Source organism: Myotis nattereri (genome assembly GCF_964212035.1).
Source record: "Myotis nattereri genome assembly, chromosome: 14".
Taxonomy (NCBI): Eukaryota; Metazoa; Chordata; class Mammalia; order Chiroptera; family Vespertilionidae; genus Myotis; species Myotis nattereri.
In genome coordinates, this window is record NC_138089.1 from 13,270,116 (window position 1) to 13,290,563 (window position 20,448).

At 43.4% G+C, this 20,448-nt stretch overlaps 1 protein-coding gene across 10 annotated transcripts in view; it reads left to right on the top strand.

The window, feature by feature from the left end:
• The window catches only part of CADPS (calcium dependent secretion activator), a 448,916-nt gene that overhangs the window by 193,073 nt on the left and 235,395 nt on the right, over nt 1-20,448 (top strand). For all 10 annotated transcript variants that reach the window (XM_081106565.1, XM_081106568.1, XM_081106567.1 and 7 more), the window contains exons 5-6: nt 11,115-11,348; nt 16,023-16,144. In XM_081106565.1, the coding sequence (XP_080962691.1) occupies nt 11,115-11,348; nt 16,023-16,144 (356 nt within the window). The remainder of the gene's footprint in view (nt 1-11,114; nt 11,349-16,022; nt 16,145-20,448) is intronic.

The following is a 20,448-nucleotide window of genomic DNA, read 5'->3' on the forward strand; positions in this document are numbered from 1 at the left end:
TACATTTATCCCCCTCGCTATTCTCCATCAGGTACTGTGGATGAAACCTCCTAATCATTCTCAACTTCTCCTTCCTCCCCACAGCAATCCCCACTCAACCACCCACCCAGTTCATTGTCTCCACCTCCTAAATGTGGCCCCGATCTTGTACTGCTTTCTAGCACCACAGCTAGCACTTTGATTCAGACCCTCATCTTCTATTCCTGAATCTTAAAAATGGCCTCCTAGTGGGTATCCTTGCCTCCAGACCCTCCCCCTCTCCTGTCCGTTCTTCATGCAGTTGCCATTATAAAACTTATATATAAACATCTCAAAACAGAGCCTCAAAAATCATTCCATAGTACCCCCTATTGTCCCCAAAACAAAACATTACCTCTTTAGAATGATATCCAAGGGTCTTAATTCATGGATTATATCCTTCCTTATTAGCATCACCTCCCACATCTTTCCCACTAGAAATCCCCATTCCAACTACAGAGAATGTCTCCCTCTGAAAATTCCAGGCCTTTCCCAGCCTTATTGCCTTGGTACCTACTGGTGTTTCAACCTGAAATGACTTTCTTCTCTCCTCCAACTCAGCCTCCAGTACTCAACTTAAAACCCCTTGCTAAGAGCTTAGCAGTTGGTTCTTCCTACTTTTGTGCTTTATTCATGCCACATATGAACCTTTATTATAACAGTGCATTGAATGGTGGTGATCCGTTTACGTGTCTGAGCATCCCAGTAGATTGGGTTTTCCAGGATTGGGATTATATCTTACTATTAATGACTGTTTGCCTAAGTATTATCCCTATCCCTGCCATTTGTGTTATTATTAACAGTAGATATGCTAGCAGTGTGTATTGATTGCTGACTCTGTGTCAAGTATACTAAGTGCTTTACATGTACTATCTCATTAAATTCTCAAAGCTACCTTATGAGGACATTTCAGTTATCACTCCTATTTAGAGATGGGAAATTCAGACTGAGGAACTGTTAAGAGGCTACACTGCACCCTGAACTCAAATCTGAGTTGGGAAAAGGGTGAGGTACTCAGCCCAGGAGCAAAATTTGAAAGTGGGAGACAAATGCATTCATAAAAATATATAATATTTTAATGCAATATTTATACTTCTAATTAATACAGAAAACATCTATGAAAAAAACAAAATACCAAAATATTAAATAACCTATCTTACTGGTTCTATGGTAGCAACAGGCATGTGTGCATGTGAGGGTAGGAGCTGTGGGAGAGGGAAGGGAGGATGGGCAGAGAGTGGAGCCTGGCATTCAACCTTTCTCTGTGAAAAGAAATATCTCAGGACGTGGACACAAGGAAAGGAATTCTACTGGAAGAGAAACTGAAGAGAGGTTCCAAGAAGCATGCAAAGCCCATTTGTGCTCACGCAGTTTTATTGAAATGTTTTGTATCTTGTTTTTGGACACCTTCAAAGTTTATAGTACAGTCAGTCTGGTGGTTAAAAATAGTATGCAGTTATGGATTTGGCTAAACGTAGTATAAAAGGCTCTTATGTTTGAAAATCCTGCTTAACGTGGGATAAATATCAATAAGGCTTTAGAATTTACTTCTGCAAACTCAGTGTCTCCACAACAAATTATGTTGAAAATTGAGGTCATTTGCTCTATTCCCTGCCTTTAGGTAGCAGTTACACCCCAAACTAAGTATTCATCCCATTTAAAGAAAATCACACACACACATACACACTTCAAAAACAAGATCATGGCACCTTTATTTTAGTTGTTTTGTTTACTTTGAGGTTTAACATGATAGTTTCAGAACCTAGTATAGGCTAATTTTAATGTTTCAAAGACCATGGATGAACAGCAGTCATATAGTGATCCAAGTTGCTCATCTCTGCACAGTAGATCAAAGAACTCTCTCTCCAGCCCACACCATCAGATATTCTGATACCAAGTAGAATATTAACAACTTAGAATTAGACTTTCTTAGGTAATGAAATAGGCAATTAAAGCGAATCTTGGTCATTAGTTATAGAGCATGGAGAGTAATTTCAAAGTAAATGGAAGCCCCCCCCCCCCAACCGTTTAGGGTACAGAGGATTTGTATGAAATTCTGCCCACTGCAATCTCCTGTTCTGCTCGAAACAGACTGCCCTCTTCAGGGCTCATTCATGCCAGTGGCCCCTTGGCACAGTTAGTTGGTCCTGGAAGTGAGCTCTTCATCTAAGTGGAACCAGTCACATTTCTCAGCCTGCCCTGGCCATAGTAATTGGTCCAGCACTGGATGCCTGCCCAATGCAACTTAACCAATGAGTCCTTTCCCTGGGATATGGACTACATGCCAACAGGGCTGTGCCTTTCAGGGGTAGGAAGATGTCTGCAGCTATTTTTAATTCTCTTATGTGGGGACAAGAAGAGGGGAGAGTGAGGCCAACATAGAGAAAGAAGCCGAGACAGGGACTATACTGAAATTCTCAGGATGGTCAAGTCCCTGTTTCTACTTATTCTTGAGACTCAGCTGCGGAACTGCTTTTCCCTCAGTTTAGTTGGATTCCAAGAAAAATACATTCTGTTTTTGCCTTAAACAAGCTCATCTCCTAAACATTGAAAAAAATATCAAGATCTCAGATATTGGCTAATTCATGAAGAGATACTGAAACGGGCACCCTGCTCTCTTTCAGCACGCCTCGATTTTCCTATCTCCGGCTTCCCACTGGATTTTAGCGAGGGTGTGCAACTCAACCCATATGGCTGAACATCAGCTCCTGTATATTTCATAACCAGAAATTCCTGGATGAGGATGTCATCCATGTAATTCACTCTGTTCTCTGAATTAAAAATGGGTAGAGCATTTTGATTGAAAGTTAGAGGCACCGACTAGAGGAAGCTTATGGAACAAGAGTGGATGAACTCTAGGGATTAGGAGTGTCTCACAGAGCTCATGGGCAAGATGCAGCCAAAACCCAGAAAGGAACTAGAACCAAGGCCCGCCAAGTGGTCAGGACTTCCCTCATCTCTTAAGTCTGTGTGTCCCGTTCATCATCCCTTCTCTCTCTGCAAACCAGCCTTCTTTGCTTCTCAGATGGGAACGTGGCTGCTACACAGCTCTCCGTGTTTCCAGTGTGGCCAAATAGGAAATCATTTAGCCAATCAACCTCTCTCTCAAATCTTCTCCCTATCTCCCTTTCCCCTCTTCTTACTACCACCTTCAATGTCATAATTTCAAGAGGCAGGCCTCTGATTGGCTGACTTTGTTCAAGGGCCAACCCCTGGAGCCCTTAATAATCCACTGTGGAAAGAGAATGAGGGCCTCACCAAACACTTGGATGCTGGAAATATGCCACTGAGGGTGAGAGTGGTACCTGAGAGGTCAGGCTGTTGAGTGAAGTGGTCATTACAAATTGGGAGACACCTCAAGATATGCCCCAAATAAAAAAACTATGACTTACATGATATTTACTATGTACCAGACTCTCTTCTAAGCATTTTGTATTTGATAGCCTATCTGACCCTCCAATAACCTTATGAAAACGATGCTATCATTATCCCCATTTCATAGAGGAGGCTGAGCAGAGATAGCAGAGGACTTGGCCAAGGTCAGCCGATGACCAGAATCTGCAGTCTTAACCACTGTGCATACATTACCATTATGATAAGCCTTCCCAAATTCAGGCCCTCAATCTCCTCATCACCCCAGGCCACGGCTCCAACATGCCCTTCACCCAGGCCTTCACCTTACCTCATCCTGACCTCTCTCTCTCTCTCTCTCTCTCTCTCTCTCTCTCTCTCTCTCTCTCTCTCCCTCTCCCTCTCTCTCTCCCTCCCTCCCTCTCCCTCTCCCTCTCTGGTAACCAGTCCTTTATTAAATGTGTCAGGCTGTGCGATTTCGCCTATACTTGGGAGTAGCTTTTGACCTGGGGCAAACAGTCCTGGAAGTTACAGTAATTCCCCCACTTTCGGCACATTGAGGAGTTTGTGATGTGCCCAAGCTCACTCAGCTGGTAGGGAGGAAGCTGAGTGCTTTAATGCCAAGTTTCATGCTCCTCTTCTGGGCGGTCAGGTGGCAACAGGAAGTTATGCCAGGACAGGCCTGCCCCAGGTCCTCTCTCCCTAGGGGTTGCCCCTCCAGGAAACTGCTTTCTCTCTTCCACTAAACTTAGCTGTGTATTCTCAGTTTATCCAGAGGCCAAAGGAAGCCACAGCAGCAGGCAGAACTGGCTCCTGGAATTCTGAGTCCTTTCTACTTTGATTTCTTTGGAATCTGGAAAGGAGGTTGTAGGACCCAAGGTTGTCCTGCCCCCAGCATTCTCATCATCACACATGTAGGAAAGACACATGTTTGCCTTTTCTTCTTAGGAGAGAAGAACGCAAGGTGGCTTTCCCCTACCCACAGTCCTGACACAGTACCTATCAATTCAATCACACCAGCGCCCCACGAATTATCAGACAGGAACCGCTGCCCTCACCCACACTGTGAACACCAGACATATGCTGCCTGCAAAGTTCCATGAGCACTAAATGTATTTTTTTTTAATCTGGTAGAAAAGACTTCTTAATCCCTATTCAAACATTTTCCCAAATCCTCTCAGGTTGATAATAAAGGGTCCCCAAATTTCACCCAGGGATTAAGTCTAAGTTATTTAAACTGTGTGATCAGTAAATGACACTGGAGCTTAAACAGGCAGGTTGTGCATTGGGGCTGCTATGATATTTGTCAGTCCTTTTGGCCACATTTTAGGGTAAAATTCCAAAACTCTTGAGCTAATTAGATAAGACAAAAAATACAGCTTTTGTAGTATTAGTGACAGAGGTCTGGATGCAAAATAGCATTGTTTTTTCAGACTATCATTTAGATGTGAAGTTGCCATTTAGACCCCTATTCTCTGCAGAGAAAAATTTCCATCTCATTCCATGGTCCTGTTGCAAACATTGATGAGACTATGCCCCCAGGAAAGAAATAATATCCAAACATTTCCCTGATGGAAAAGTTCTGCTTCATACATTGCCAAAATAAGACAATGGATTCCTCGCCTGCCAGAGAAGGATGCTGCTCCCAGCTAAGACATTAATTTTGCTGTACCCGGCATCCTCCCTGCGTCAGGAAGTGGTACAGTGTCCGTGAGCACAGAGGGGCCGAGCTCAGTGTTTTTCCGGAAAGAATTGTATAGGGAGCATCTCCCCGACCCTGGCCTTTGTCGGGGAGCTCAGAACCCAGGGCGATCTGAGTTCAAGGAAAAGTCTAAATGCCAAGAGGTCGTCTGAAGTTTATTCCAGTGACGGGAAGTCCATCCAATTCATAAAAGCTGAGGAAGTAAGACCAAGCCACTCAAAGAAAGGTTTCAGTAATAAGCCAACCCAGGAAACTGTGGTACCTTTACTGCCAAGACCTTCGTTTTCTTTCTTAACACCCTCCCCGCCCCCCTTAATTCACCCCTGCCCACCACCCACATTCACTGGTAATAGTGGAGTGGCCACACCCCTGCCCACCATCCACATTCACTGGTAATAGTGGAGTGGCCACACCTCTGCCCACCACCCACATTCACTGGTAATAGTGGAGTGGCCACACCCCTGCCCACCACCCACATTCACTGGTAATAGTGGAGTGGCCACACCCCTGCCCACCACCCACATTCACTGGTAATAGTGGAGTGGCCACACCCCTGCCCACCACCCACATTCACTGGTAATAGTGGAGTGGCCACACCCCTGCCCACCATCCACATTCACTGGTAATAGTGGAGTGGCCACACCCCTGCCCACCACCCACATTCACTGGTAATAGTGGAGTGGCCACACCCCTGCCCACCATCCACATTCACTGGTAATTGTGGAGTGGCCACACCCCTGCCCACCATCCACATTCACTGGTAATAGTGGAGTGGCCACACCCCTGCCCACCATCCACATTCACTGGTAATAGTGGAGTGGCCACACCCCTGCCCACCATCCACATTCACTGGTAATTGTGGAGCGGCCACTGCTGCGGAGGACAAGCTGTCACAGCTCTGCGCTGAATGCTGGGATGTGAGGCGATGCTTGGAGGGTCACCGTGCTGAGAGCCCCATCATGCTACCTCAGCTCTGCCCTACTGTGTGGTAGCTAAGAACATGGTCTCTGGGTTTCAAATGCAATTCTACTAATGACTGATTTAACTTCTAAGCCTCTTTTTCCTCCAGAAAGTAGAAATAAATAATAGCACTAGCCTCAGTGGGTTGTTTGACAAATTAAATAAGGTAACATATAAATTGCTTAGACTAGTGCCCAGTACAGTTATCACTCAGTAAATGCCAACTAGTATCATGACCTTTACTACAGTCACCATCATTATTAGTGGTATTGTTGGCATTGTTGGTGGTAGCATGGTGCCTGATGTATATGAATATGCCTATATGTATATGTGTATTTGCATATGTGTATATGCTTATATGTATGTATATATGTATATGTGCATGTATATATGCATATGTGCATATATGTGCATATGTGTATGTGGGTATACATATGAGTATGACTATATGTGTTTATGTATACATGTATGGATACATTATATATATATATATATATATATATATATATATATATGGACAGAAATACATGCACACAGTCAGTGGTCAAAGGAATTAAAGTTATTATTTCTAAGTCTTCACAATAACTTTATGAGATTTGTTATATCCCCATTTTTAATGGGGAAACTAAATTTCAGACAGATTGAGAAAGCTATCTAAGGTTACACAGCTAGTAAGTAGCAGACCCAAGATTCGAAGGAGGTGAAATCATTTTTGCTGATGTGGCTGGGATATGGTTCCCCGGTGGCTTTTGTACCCCGCACATCCTCTGTTACCTCATGTGTCACACGGTGTCTGATTGGTGGCTTTCTGCCATGGCCCCTCATACCATTGCCTCTCTGCTGAGTCCTTTGTCCCCCACAGCGACCACACTACCCGACACATGACAGGAAGCGCTTTAGAGATGGAACCGAATGACCGCACCACCGCTGGTGAGCTCCCGCGTCTAGGAAGTGTTCTGCCACTTCCTCTCTTCTGATTGTCCGCCAGGACATGGCATTTGAGCCCTTGGAGTCTCGGGATCCGCTAGAGTGGAGTACACTTGTTAGCTTTTACACGTACCCACTTCATCCTCTGTGGGCAAAAACGCAAAGGCAGAAAAGCAAAGCAAATGGCCGACAGCTGTTAGCACTTTCAAATGCCATTTTTCAAGATGTTCCCCAAATCCCTCCATGTTGCCGAGCACACACTCGCCTATGGGAACTGTCCTTGGGAGGCCTCCCCACTGAGGAATGTTATCAGCCCCAAACAGAAATAAATGCCCAGCTCACATTTTCCCTGGAAGACAGGTCACCCGTATGCTCTGCCTTCTATAGCGCAGAATGAAAAAGCCACCCTTTCGTCGAGGCTAATTTACTCTTCCGCGTGGGAAAGTGCAATCAAGATGGATGACTCTGTTTTCCTTATTTTGGCACAACTTCAGGTTGAATGTGTTTGTGATGGGTCTGCTGCTCAAAACGCCCCTCAAGAACCTCAGCTTAGGTTGACAGGATGCTATGTCTTCTCCAGGCTTACGTGCTCAGGGGAGAAAAATGACCTTGTTGCCCCTTGCACACTTCCGTTTTCTGTGCCTTGTTTTATGATGTCACTGGGGACTGTCTCACTTCTGAGAGGAGTGTCATTCTTTGGATTTTTCCAATATTCTGCTGCATGGAAGTTTGGGGGATGCTAACTCCAGGCCACAGTGATATTGTCAGTGACCACTGGGTCTTCTTCCTAAGCTGCCAGACTGTAGAGTTAAAAGGCCTTGAGTAGTCTCGGAAGATGCTTGTGACAAAAGGACTGCACTTGATGGTAAGGTCTCTCAAGGTTGATTAGCAGGAAAGCACACACTTCGTAGACATGATGGCTTTTTCGCTATCTCCATGGCGACTCGAAGGCCAGCAGCTGCCAGTAGAAATCAGAGGTACCACTTACCCAGCTGTCCAAGAATCCCAGGTAGTTAGGAGGTTTGTGCTCCAATATGAAGAGAAAAGAGAGAGGTCAGTGTAACAGCCCTCAGGCTGTTAGGATGTAGCCTTTGCTGTTTGGCTCCTTTAACATAGCCTTCGAGACTATGAATTAACCTACCTCATTTTTCCCTTTACTCTCACAAGTGCCATCTTCGAAAGGAAATGGAAAATATTTTGTGGCCACGTACAGTTATGTACACCTTCTGAGGTTCATGGTTGCCCACTATGTTTCCCATGGAAAGGAGAAAGTAGCAGTGGCCCTGTCTCAACCAACTCAGCCTGGTGGAAAGCTCTCCTTTGTCGATCAGATCTTAGGCCAAGGGTCACCTCCTCTAGAAGCCACCCGATTCTCTCAGGAAGCATTCACACCTCAGAGACTTCCATTACCACATCAGCTTTGCTGCTTCCTCGTAGATATTTCCCCCCACTCGCTGCAACCTCCAGGAGAACAGTCTGTATCCTTACATCACAATCATCTTGTGCCTAGTATTGGGCCAGGCACAGTGTTGATGGCATTAAATGTTTTCCAAGTGATGATGGCCCAGCAGCCAAGTCCTCACATTTCCATCTCCTTCCATAAAGGGTACCCAAGTTTTTGAGGTGTCCTGATGAATCCAAGAATGATGAAACTCAAGCCCACCATGCAGAAATTTTGGAGAAATAAGACCTTTGCATTGAATCATGACGAGCTCCGGTTGAGCTCATCTGCCTATCATCTCATTTCAGAGCATCCATCCTGCTTCTCCCCTCACTGCTTCACTCACAGGATGTTCAGAAAGCACCGCACAGTGGGCTGAGCCCAACCGTAAAGCAGGAAACAATTGTACCAAGAGGTTCCAGAAGGAATCGGTACTCTATGGCTGCTGGGTTGGTTTCAGATCCTTTAGTCATTTACATGGAAAAGCAGAATCTCAGTGTGCTTCCAGATTTAGTTCATCATCTCTTCACCTGCTTCTCACTGATGAGTTTTAGCTGCATTGGTATTTACCATGGACATTTTGACAAGCCATCATTCATTCATTCAACTCATATGTATTGAATATCTACTGTGTGCCAAGCATCATACTAGATATCAGGAATTCAACAGAGGTATCAAGAGAGGTATGGTCCTGCCTTGTGGCCCAGAAGGACATACAAACATTGAACAAGTAAATTTTATAATATTAATTAATTATAATAAGTGTTACCAAGAAGGTAAGCTAAGAATTACAATAAAAATACAATAAAGGACCCAACCCCAGGGAAGTTAAGTTTTGAGGCTGAAACATGCAAGGTGACAAGAAGGCTGAGAATTACCTAGGGAGGAGAGGAAAGGGAAACACTATGACGGTCTCTGTAGGAAGAAGACTGACAGCAAAAATGCGCCTCTGCGTCTATATCGAGAAGCCCCTGTGTGAATCTGAGTGAAGCTTTATAGTGTCAAGGAAGACATACCCTTCTAGCTAAGTAGGGAGCAGGGGGAATTATTGAAAGCAAAATTAGAGACTCTCCAGGAACTAGAATGGAAAAGGAATAACTAGACTTTGTGGGAATTACAACACCAGTGGAAGTCAAAGCTCCTTTCCTGTGACTCTAGACATCTTATTCCCCACTCTTCTCTTCCTGCCTCCTCCTCTTCTTCTCTTCCTCTCTCTCTACATCTTTCTCTCTCTCCTTTGCCAGGGGTCTTATTCTGCTTCCACCAGGTCCAATATGGCAGCCACTCATGAATCTGCATAATCTACTGTTTCAGCTCCACCACTCACTGAAAACTCAATATCTCTCAGTTCAATTGTTGAGAGAATAAATCTGGTCGATCATTGGCCTCTTAATAGTATTGATTGGTTGACTTTGAATCAGTTACCCATGTAATAGACATATTATTTTTTGCCACCCAGAATTGGCAAACCTATTCAGATTCCTGTGATCTAGGTAGAGTTCTACCCCCAGCCTCGGGAATGGAGGACATAACTCATGCCTAAGCAATTCAGCACAGCATGCTTCTGGCCTTTGGTTCCCAGTATATACATATGTCAGACTTTTTGGGAGAGAATTCTCAGATTAAAGACTCTCATCTTCCATGGGCATTACAAGAGGAGATATTCACTCTTCCTTTTGTGATGGGGTGTTGTGAGGTCTGGATCTTTAGCAACCTTTTTGTGACATTAAGAGGAGCAAGATTGAGCATGGAGCCAACCCAGAGGAACCCAAACCAAGATTTGGAGTCAAAACTCATTCAGTTGTGGTGATGCCACCTGAGTGCTGATTACAGCTGGGTCTACCCCAGGACATTTTCAAGCCAATAGATTCCTTTTATTGTTCAAGCCAATTTAAATTGGATTTTTCTGTTCCTGGCAAAAAAAAAAATATATCAAACTGATTTGTCTTGCCCCTCACCTAATCAGTTATAGAGCGTGGCTAGGGGAGGCTATTTGATGTTTCAAGTAGGAAATTATTATTTGAGAAGGTGATAAATCCAAAGTATATTCAAGGCAGGACAACCCTAGAGGCACGAACACACAAATAAATAGCACAACTAAGGCATATTACTGTTACAACTGAATCCATAAGCAAGGAAGTGAAAAATGATCTGTTTTGATACTGAATTGCTTTATATTTTTTTCTAAATAATATTACTCATGCTTTTCATTGCTTCATTAATTTTTTCAATTTTTTTTTTTTGAGAAAAGTAACTATTCTTTCAGAAATAGCCACAGGCTACATTTGAAACATCTTAAATGAGCTCCTTTTGAATTATTTATGTGAGAACATTTCTATAAATATCCGGAAATAAGGTGTCTTTCTGTCAACATAATTAAAAACAACCGATTGCAGAAGAAAAACTGTTTCAACTGAATCCGGACTTGAAAAATATCACCCCATTTTTCTTTCCACAAATCAGAGAAAATTGGGGGTATGGGGGGACTAGAACTATAATAAACCCTTACTTACTCTATGCTCATGTCTGTTTGTAACTATTAGGGATTATAACTAGAAGCCGGCAGCTGTCTACTCAACTAGACTGAACATTTTTCTAGCACGTGCAAAGCTCCCGGGTGGTGGGTACTATCCTAACTCTGGGCTTTAAGATGTAAACCTATGTCAATTGCTCCCTATTTACTCCTCTGTTCATATTTTGCTTTTTCTCTGCAAGGAACGCAAATTCCCCAAGTTTGTATCCAAAGAAATGGAAAACATGTACATCGAGGAGCTGAAGTCGTCCGTCAACCTGCTCATGGCCAACTTGGAGAGCATGCCGGTGTCCAAGGGCGGCGAGTTCAAGCTTCAGAAGCTCAAGCGCAGCCACAACGCTTCCATCATAGACCTGGGCGAGGAGAGTGAGAACCAGCTCTCCAAGTCAGACGTCGTGCTGGCTTTCTCCTTGGAGGTAAAAAGCTCTCGCCCCCTGACCGTCTCCTGGCCCAGCAAGCAGCACGCGGTGATCAGAGGCCTCACAATCAGCTTGTGTGTTTCTTGCGCCCCAGGAGCAGTTCCTAAAAGCACTGCTTGCTGAGCACGGGCCGGCTCATCAGCAAGCCATTCCCTGCTCCCGGGAGCCAATGCTTTTCTCAAGGAAATGCAGTCTTAAGAACCACTTAGTAAATCCCATCTCACATTACTTGTACTGTCTTAAACCAGTGATCAAGGATTTTGTAAAGAGCTATGCAATTTAGAAAGTTTAAAGTCTGGGCAACCTGGGTTGAAGTTATGAGAGAAGCAATCGAGCATCATTTTGTGGTGAGTTGTAAATTGTCTTTCCCACCATCTCTCCTGTTGGCTCCGTGGAGAGAGCCTATGATTGCGGTGGAGCCTTTTCAGCTTACCTCACAACCCAAAGGAAAAACCCATTTGGGCCAGAATTCTGGTAGAATGCTCAGTATGTCATTACACTTCTCCATAACTTCTACTCTGCTGTTTGCTGTTCTGACATATCTGATCCAACATCATCCGAATTCCCCAGAAGCTGGTTCAGACTGCAGACCCTATTGACCCAAATCTCTAGGGGGTGGGAATTTAAAGTGGTGCAGTCACTTTGGAAATAGTTTGGTGTTTTCTCAAAAAGTTAAACATAAAATCAAGGTATGTCCAGTGACTCTACTCCTAGATACCTACCCCAGAGAACTGAAAACACACCCCACAGAAACATGCTTACAACATTTTACAGCAGCATCGTTCATGAGAGCCAAACAGAAACAGTCTGAATGTGTATCACCTGGGGAATGGGTCAAGTTTTGTACATCCAGACAAGGGAATACTGTTCAGCAATTCAAGGGAATAAACTACTGATGTATGCTTTGATATTTAAAAAATATATGATTTTATTGATTTCAGAGAGAGGAAGGAAGAGGGAGAGAGAGTTAGAAACATGAATGATGATAGAGAATCATTGACCAGCTGCCTCCTGCATGCCCCCTACTGGGCATGGAGCCCAAAACCTGGGTGTGTGCCCTGACCAGGAATCAAACCATGACCTTCTGGTTCATGGTCCATGCTCAATCATTGAGCCACACCGGCGGGGCATGCTTTGATTTATTGAACCTCAAAAACATTCATGCTTAGTGAAATAAGCCAGATACAAGCGACCACATATTGTTTGAGTTCATTGATATGAAATGTCCAGAAAAGGCAGGTCTCCAGAAACAGAAAAGAAATTAGTGTTTCCTGAGGCAGCGGGTGGACACGGACATGAGGAGCCTAAAGCTAATTTATGATGATGGCTGCACAACATAGTAAATTTGCTAAAATCATTGCTTATACTCTTAAAATGGGTTCATTATATGATATATAAACTATGCTTCAATAAAGTTATCAGAAAAAAGCATCTCTAGGAGAATGCAAGCCAGGAATGTGCATGTTAATGAGCTACCCAGGTACTTCTATGCACTCCCAAGTTTGAGACCCATTCATATCTTATTACAGCTCTACCCTCCAGGATTTTATGATGGCCCTAGATTTAGGGAGACCAAGAGAATAGATCAAATTTCTGTAGATGTAATTAGAATGTGTAAAAACTGAATTAATTTAGAACATCATTAAGACTTGCTGTGAATTAACCGCAGGTAATTCGCCTGTGCGCAGTTTGGGTTGAGATAGCCACGTTACAGTATTTCTGACATGCATTCTGCTGTCAAATGAAGTAGTATTCGGTTAAATATAGACCATTTGTGATGTGAAAAATGTCATCAGTGTAATTTCACAGAAACTTCCTTTCTTTCTTTTTTAATACCACTACCTGAGGCACTGCACGCTTTTTCTTAGGTGTCTTTGAATTTGATTATTGCCAATTAGAGGTGGCAATTTATTCCCGGCTGCTTCTTGTCGTTCTACAGAGAGGAGAAAACGTGCTTTATTGATTTGCATGAAGCTTTTAAATCTGTAATTTTCTGATTCTTTACCAGTAGACAATATTATACAGCTGATTAGCTGAAATGCCAGTGTAGGCAAGTCCCCAGCCATCCTCACATGCGTACATGCTTCAAACAGGCTTTAACCAGTAATTACAAGCACAGAATAAAGCGCCCCAGGGCTCCCCAATGCTTTTAAATTAGAACACAACATCGCACATCACACCAAAACGGCCAGCAAAAATCATTGTCTATCTATTTGTGAGCATGTTTGGGGGACATAAAGACAGGAGGCAAGAAGAGGGAGAACGGCTGTCATCTCATTAGGGAAGCCTGTGTTTCAGTTTTCAGGTTGGAACAAGACAGATTTCAGGTAATTATAGAATTACCTGCTGGAAGGGACACCAGAGAGCAGTTAACTGCAGCGAGAGAGCTGAGGTCCGGGAGGCCGAGTGGCCCGGCCGTGGGCAGGGGGAGCTCTGATGAAAACTGTAGGAACTTAAAGAACGCCACTATGAACTGGGCTCTGCCACTATTCACTCAGTGATCCTCACAGCAATCTTTGGAGGCATTTGCAGATGAGGAAACAAAGCTTCAGAGAGGTTAAGGAGCTTATAAATGATTGCACAGCTAGTGAAGATGCAGATTCGGGATTTGAACTCAGACCTTTTAAAATCCAAAAAGTGTGTTCTTTCTCCTGTGCCTACCATTTCTTCTCATTTCTATGATTCTTCCTCATGTAAAAATTTTCAATCCCATACATCATTTGGTCCTCACACAAAAGCCACAGCGAGAGAGGGCACATGTGCCCACTTTACAGATGAGGAAACTGAGGCTCAGGTGCTTGAAAAGAAAAGTGGAGTGACTTCCAGAACAAGTCACTTGCCCAACATCACATGAGAAGTACAATGGATCTTAGAGTATGACTCCTGGATCAGAGCAACACATTAGCATCACCAGGGAAATTGTTCAAAATAAAAAGTCTTGCCCAGCCAGCATGGCTCAATGGTTGAGCATCGACCTATGAACCAGGAGGTCATGGTTCAATTCCTGGTCAGGGCATATGCCCAGGTTGCAAGCTCAATCCCCAATGCGGGGCATGCAGGAGGCAGACGACCAATGATTTTCTCTCATCATTGATGTTTCTATCTCTCTCTCCCTCTCCCTTCCTCTCTGAAATCATTTAAAAAAATCTATATATTTTTAAAAGTCTTGGGCCCCACCCCAGACCTACTTATCAGAAACTGGTGGTGCAGCTCAGTAGTCTCTGGTGTCACAAGCCCTCCAGGTGATTTATAGTCACACTAAGTTTAAGAGCCACTGGGCTAATTAGCAGCAAAACTAACTTGTGAATCCTGCCTCAATGCCAGCCTTATTGTACTTCCTGGAATCAAGCCCATTCAGAAGTGTACGTGTTTGCATGCCCACATTCCCTCCTCGTGTAATGTCATTACCTCTTCGAGAGTATAATTGATTTTTTTCAATATACATTACTCATTCTAGATCTCTGATGCATGCCATTTGTTTCAGATTCTTACAACAGTGTCTCTGCCCTCGCCTCATTCCCTCCCCCTTCTCTGATAGGTGACAGGGCATACCAGTGACTAGGAGAATAACAGCAGGTGACCGATGAGTTTGAGGGTAGAGGTGGGAAGTGGAAGGACTTGTAAATCAAGACACTAGCCTTTTCCTTCCGAGTAGAACAGTGTATGCAGCCGCAGACATGTTTTTGGTTTGACCCAGCAATGTTGTCCTGCACAAAGTTTGGGTATTTTATTCCCCCCTTTTTGAATTATTATCAAAATTTCAAAATCAGATATCTGACTTGGATTCTGACCCGGATTTCCATTTTCTGGTAGGAAAAATGAGAGTATCTGGCAACAGTGGGCCAGGGAATGACAAGGCCACAAGGGCTATGACGACTATCAACTGCTCCACTTAGATGGAGTGTACTCTCCAGTTGCCACAGTCCCACTACTCCCTCTTGTCTCTGACTGTACCACTTAATGCTACTTGCCCTTAATCTTAGCACTTCCATCACCACTTATCCTATCTAATAAAAGAGTAATATGTAAATTAACCATCACTCCATGACAAAGATGGCGGTGCCCATAGTGGCTGGGGTGGGACGCTGGTGGCATTGCCCTGGCAATGCGAGCCTAGCGTCCGCACACCGGCCGCATGGAGGGAGTGTAGGGAAGGGACCATGGGCCAGAGGCCGGGACAAGGAATGCTGGCATTGTTGCAGGCCAGGCTGAGGGACCACACCCACCCCTCCCCCCATGCATGAATTTCATGCACTGGGCCTTTAGTCTTACCATAAAGGCCAATGTAAACTCATGGGCCTGTGTCTCTGCCAAGTGCTGAATTAAAACCTAGATTATTTTTAAAGAAATAGGAGATAGCAGATTTCTTTGTGGAAATGGAAACAGATCCTGTGACTAACATAGAAAAGAGTAGCCATTTCACATTACCTGTCTGGCCCCTGTGAGCATATGAATTAGTGAGACTTGTCTTTCCACCTGGGAGGCAATAAGCTACACAGTAAGAATTACATCTTCATGCTAGACTGGTCCCAGCGTGGCTGGCAGAAACCTGGTGGAAGCCATCAGGTATGTGCTGGCTTTTCGGGAACTTCTTCTCATTCATATATTTCCTGTGGATGGTTCTGCCCATGGTCTTTGGCAATAACTCCCACTTTGTGTGATTGTTTCCAGGTGGTGATCATGGAAGTGCAAGGCCTCAAATCCTTGGCTCCCAATCGCATTGTGTACTGTACAATGGAGGTGGAAGGGGGAGAGAAACTACAGACGGACCAGGCTGAGGCGTCTAAGCCCACGTAAGTTTTGTTTCTCCACCATTTATTGCCCACAAGGCTGTGATCACGGGCTGCAAGGTCCGGTTTCCATGGAAAATTCTAGAAAGCATATACTTGGTTTATTTGTTAAACAAGATGACTTGATTACATTTTATTTGGCAGCCATAACCCGTGTTCAAGTTCCTCTAAAGCAGAGAACAGAAGGAAATTAGAGTAACAACCTCTTCTCTGGGGGCAAAGAGTCATGACTTCCATCCTTCAGTGTGGTGTGCAGGACAGTTGGACATAACTTTGTTTTATTATATTTTCCAAATAATATTTGGTTTATTATAGAAACAATTTTTTTTTCAAGATCATTATGTGCCACAGTTATAAATATATTAGCAAAGCAGTCTGTTACGTTAAACCTAATACATTATTCCTATGGTCTATGCGTATTTGTCAAACTCTCAAATAGTCACTGTTATAGCCTTACAGTGCTTACACTTGAGTGTGGGCAACAGAAAAATAATCACACAAATTGATAACTACAAATAGTTATTGCCGGGGTCCAACCCCAGCGGGTCCAGGGGTCCCCAAAGGTGTGGATGGAGTCGGCGAAGAAGGAGTGACACGGAGACAGCGTTCAGTTGATCAGGAGCCTAGCCAGGATCTCTAGCCAGGATCTCCAGCCAAGTTCTGGTCTGGATCTCCAGAGAGGTTCTACTTAGGATCTCCAGCCAGGTTCTGTGTCCATGTTCTCTTGCTAGGTTCTCCAGATTCTCCAGCCAGGTTCTGTAGCCATGTTCCCTCGCTAGGTACTCCGGCCAGGTTCTGTCCAGGTTCTCCAGCCAGGTTCAGTCACCAAGTTCTAGTCAGGTTCTCTTGCCAATTTCTGTAGTCAGGTTCAGTCCAGGATCTTTTGCCATGTTCTCTCCAGCGAAGTTCTTCTGTCTCTATGTTCCGTGTGGGTTCTGTCTTCTAAGTTCTGTGTGTAGGTTCTGTCTTCTTAGTTCTGTGTTCTAAGCTCTGTCTTCTAAGTTCTGAGTCTTGCTGTCTTGTTACATCTGTATTTATACCAGTTGATTCAATCCTATCAATCTCTATTACAAAGGTTAGGGCGTTTCTTATCTCCATTCCAGGGAGTAAAGATTATGTAGCTTAAGCATGATTGTTCATAGTTAAAGTGATTAATTACCCGCCTGGCACTTAGTTAAGAGGTTTTATTCCCTCCCTAACTTCAGGGGAAAATCCCTACCTGGGGAAACAACCTTTCTCAGAGAGGAGACCTTGGTTAAAACACATAGTGCCAAGAAGGTGAGCAAACATATTAGGAACAGTATGCCATATATGCCAGGTCCCTTGAAACAGCAAGCATGGACCGGCTCCCGGCAAGTTATAAACCCTGAGGAGAAAAGAGTGCCTAAACCAGTTTGTGGGGACAGTCAGAGTAGGTTTTCCTTAGGAGTTACAAGCCAGTTGGACTAATATTATAAAAGTTGAGCAAGGACAGTGGGAATGGAAAGTGGGTTCCAGGAAGATTCAGCTTGTACAAAGGCCCTGTGGCAAGGAGGAATTGAAAGGCCAGTGGAGCTGGTGGGCTGAGAATAAGGTATGCCTAAGCTGCCAGTGAGGCAGGAAGGGGACTCACGGTGAAGGACCTTGTCCGGCCATGAGGGAAAAAGCCTGGAGAAACATGAGTGATGATGATGAATTCATTTGAGTCAACAACTCTTAGAGCTCAAGGATTCTTGAGAGATCGCTGCTCTCTTCTCTCTCTCTTTCTTTTCTATCTCAATTAAGCCAGCTTAGACTAATGAGAATCTTTTCTCATTGTTGTTAATTCATAAAGAAAGTCATAGAAGGAGAAACTCCGAACAGCAGCTTACTGCCTCTCCTCCCTCACAGTATTATGCGCTATTTAGCAGAACATGAATAACTTGCCAGGATGTTCAAACAAAATAGTTCGAAGAAAGCACTGAATGTTTCCCAGACTGGAGAAAATATGAGGGCATTGTATTCCTTCAAGTGGTTCTTTGCATGAATAGGCAAAGGCTCAGATGCTCAGAAGCTGCGTGAAATTAATGAGCATCTGCAGAAGGAAATGGAAACCCGTGCAACTTGTCACTTGCCACCCTTCCTCCCTTTTTGAGACTTAGTTTCAAGCTGTAAATGAATGCAGTTTTTAAAAAACTATTATTGATGAAATCCCAACATTTCCCCCACTGTTGCCATGACCTGGTCATTATCAATGCTATTATATCATGCTGCGTTATTCGCATGTGCTTTTAAAAAGTGCCATATATCCTGGCTGGCTTGGTTCAGTGGTTGAGCGTCAATCTATGAACCAGGAGGTCATGGTTTGATTCCCGGTCACAGCACATGCCCAGGTTGCAAGCTTGATCCCCAATGTGAGGCATGCAGGAAGCAGCCAATCAATGATTCTTTCTCATCATTGATGTTTCTATCTCTCTCTCCCTCTCCCTTCCTCTCTGAAATCAATTTTTGAAAAGTGCCATATACTTGGTATTTCTGCCAACCTTTTAATATGTTGGGCCCAATATAGTGTCACAAGTGAAATAAGGAAGGAAAAGGCTCTGATTATTCTAACAGGCTGTTGTTTATATGTGGTATTTTAACTCAAAATGTAATTCATATCATTTACTGGGTTTAAAGATGTCAGTTTCCAAGGAAAATAATGAGCTGAATTTCATGCCCTTGGGAATGTTCAAAACCAAGTTTCAAATTACAAATTAATATGGAATACTTGGGTCCACCTACTTGAAATACTCATATTTCACATATATATTCAGTCATATCCATACATGTACATCATTATGTCTGTATAAAGAAACATCTCACACTGAAACATTTTGCTTTTCTAGCTGGTGTTAATTTCTTTATTCCTCTTCAATCAGTGAGTGGGTATTACCAAAACCCCACTGAGGGTAGGTTGGTTGGTTGATTGTTTGGCTGGCTGGTTAGTTGGCTGGTTGGTTTCTCAATATAGTAGGAATGCAAGTCAAATCAGTCCACAGTGGATACTTAGAGCGTTGTGTTGAGAATGGTTCTGAAGCCAAATTTGTATTCAGAGGACAATAGCGCAATGATCTACTTATAATGTCTGCCATGCGAATGGAAGGAGTCTGATTGCCCTGTGTTTACCATTTCCTAGTATCCCGAAGAAGTAGACCCAGAGTTTGAAATCTGCTGATGCTCTTTCTTCTTTCTGTCTTTTCCTTTACCCTTTCTGTATGAATTCTCCTTATAACCTCTACTCATCTCCCATCTACATCCACAGGTTTTTTTCCTGTGTGTCTTCTTTGTCTTTTCTTTGTCATAGCCCCGTTCTGGTAGCCTGCCTCCACCCCAGTTCTATCTGGAGGATAGATGACCCTGTTTGTGCAGGTGCATTTTTTTCCTCCCTCCATCCTTTGGAGAATCCTCTCCATCATTTCTTTTCTTTGAAGCTTATATTTCTTCTCCTTTCATCCCCTCTTCTACTTACAGCTTCTCCCACTAGTGATCTCCAGCTGTCATCTCTGCTATTTGATTTTGATTATCTCAAAAAGTATCCTTTGGAGGGTTAGCTTTCATCTGTTCTAAAAATTCTTTCATCATCTGGCAAGTTTAGCTTTTTTCCTGCCCTATTCTTCTTCCGAACCTTGTCCTTGGCCCTTCTTACAGCCAGCTGATACCCATACTTATTTAGTCATTCTAAAACTAAAAATCCATTCAAGCCAGTTTTATTTATTACTCATAAATTCTACTGATGCTACTACCAAGTGTTTCACCCAATAACTGGAACACAAACATCTATCTTATCATGTATCCAGAGGAATTTGGCTTTTGTCTTTTTTTTCCAAGTACAGTCATAAATCCAGGAGTACATTACATAACCCAGCTTGTCCAAGAGTGGACTTTTGGAACTTTAATGTATCGAATACGCTAAGGAAAACAATGGCAGGGAGAATGGCACTTTGGTCAAGTGCTAGTAAGATTGGGAGATGTAAGACATTACATCTCCCTGTCATAGTGAGTTTTTCATGGTGTATGTTGTCATTTCAAAGGCTTTGAAGATTTTGAAGATTTCTAAGAGTAAATAAATTGATTTATCAATACGTTTCCCAATCTTTTTTTAACTAACACCTATTGGCATTCATTGGAAATGCTGGTCTATATCCTACAAACCCAGTAATAGAGGGTGAACTTTCCTTCACCTCCTTTATCTATGTCTCTCCACTCGGAGCCCGGGCTCTGTCTGGCATGGTTATGGTGGATCAGCTGCACATAAGAATGCAGTGTTCATAAGTTAATTATACTTTTTGTTTGGGAAAAAAATGGTG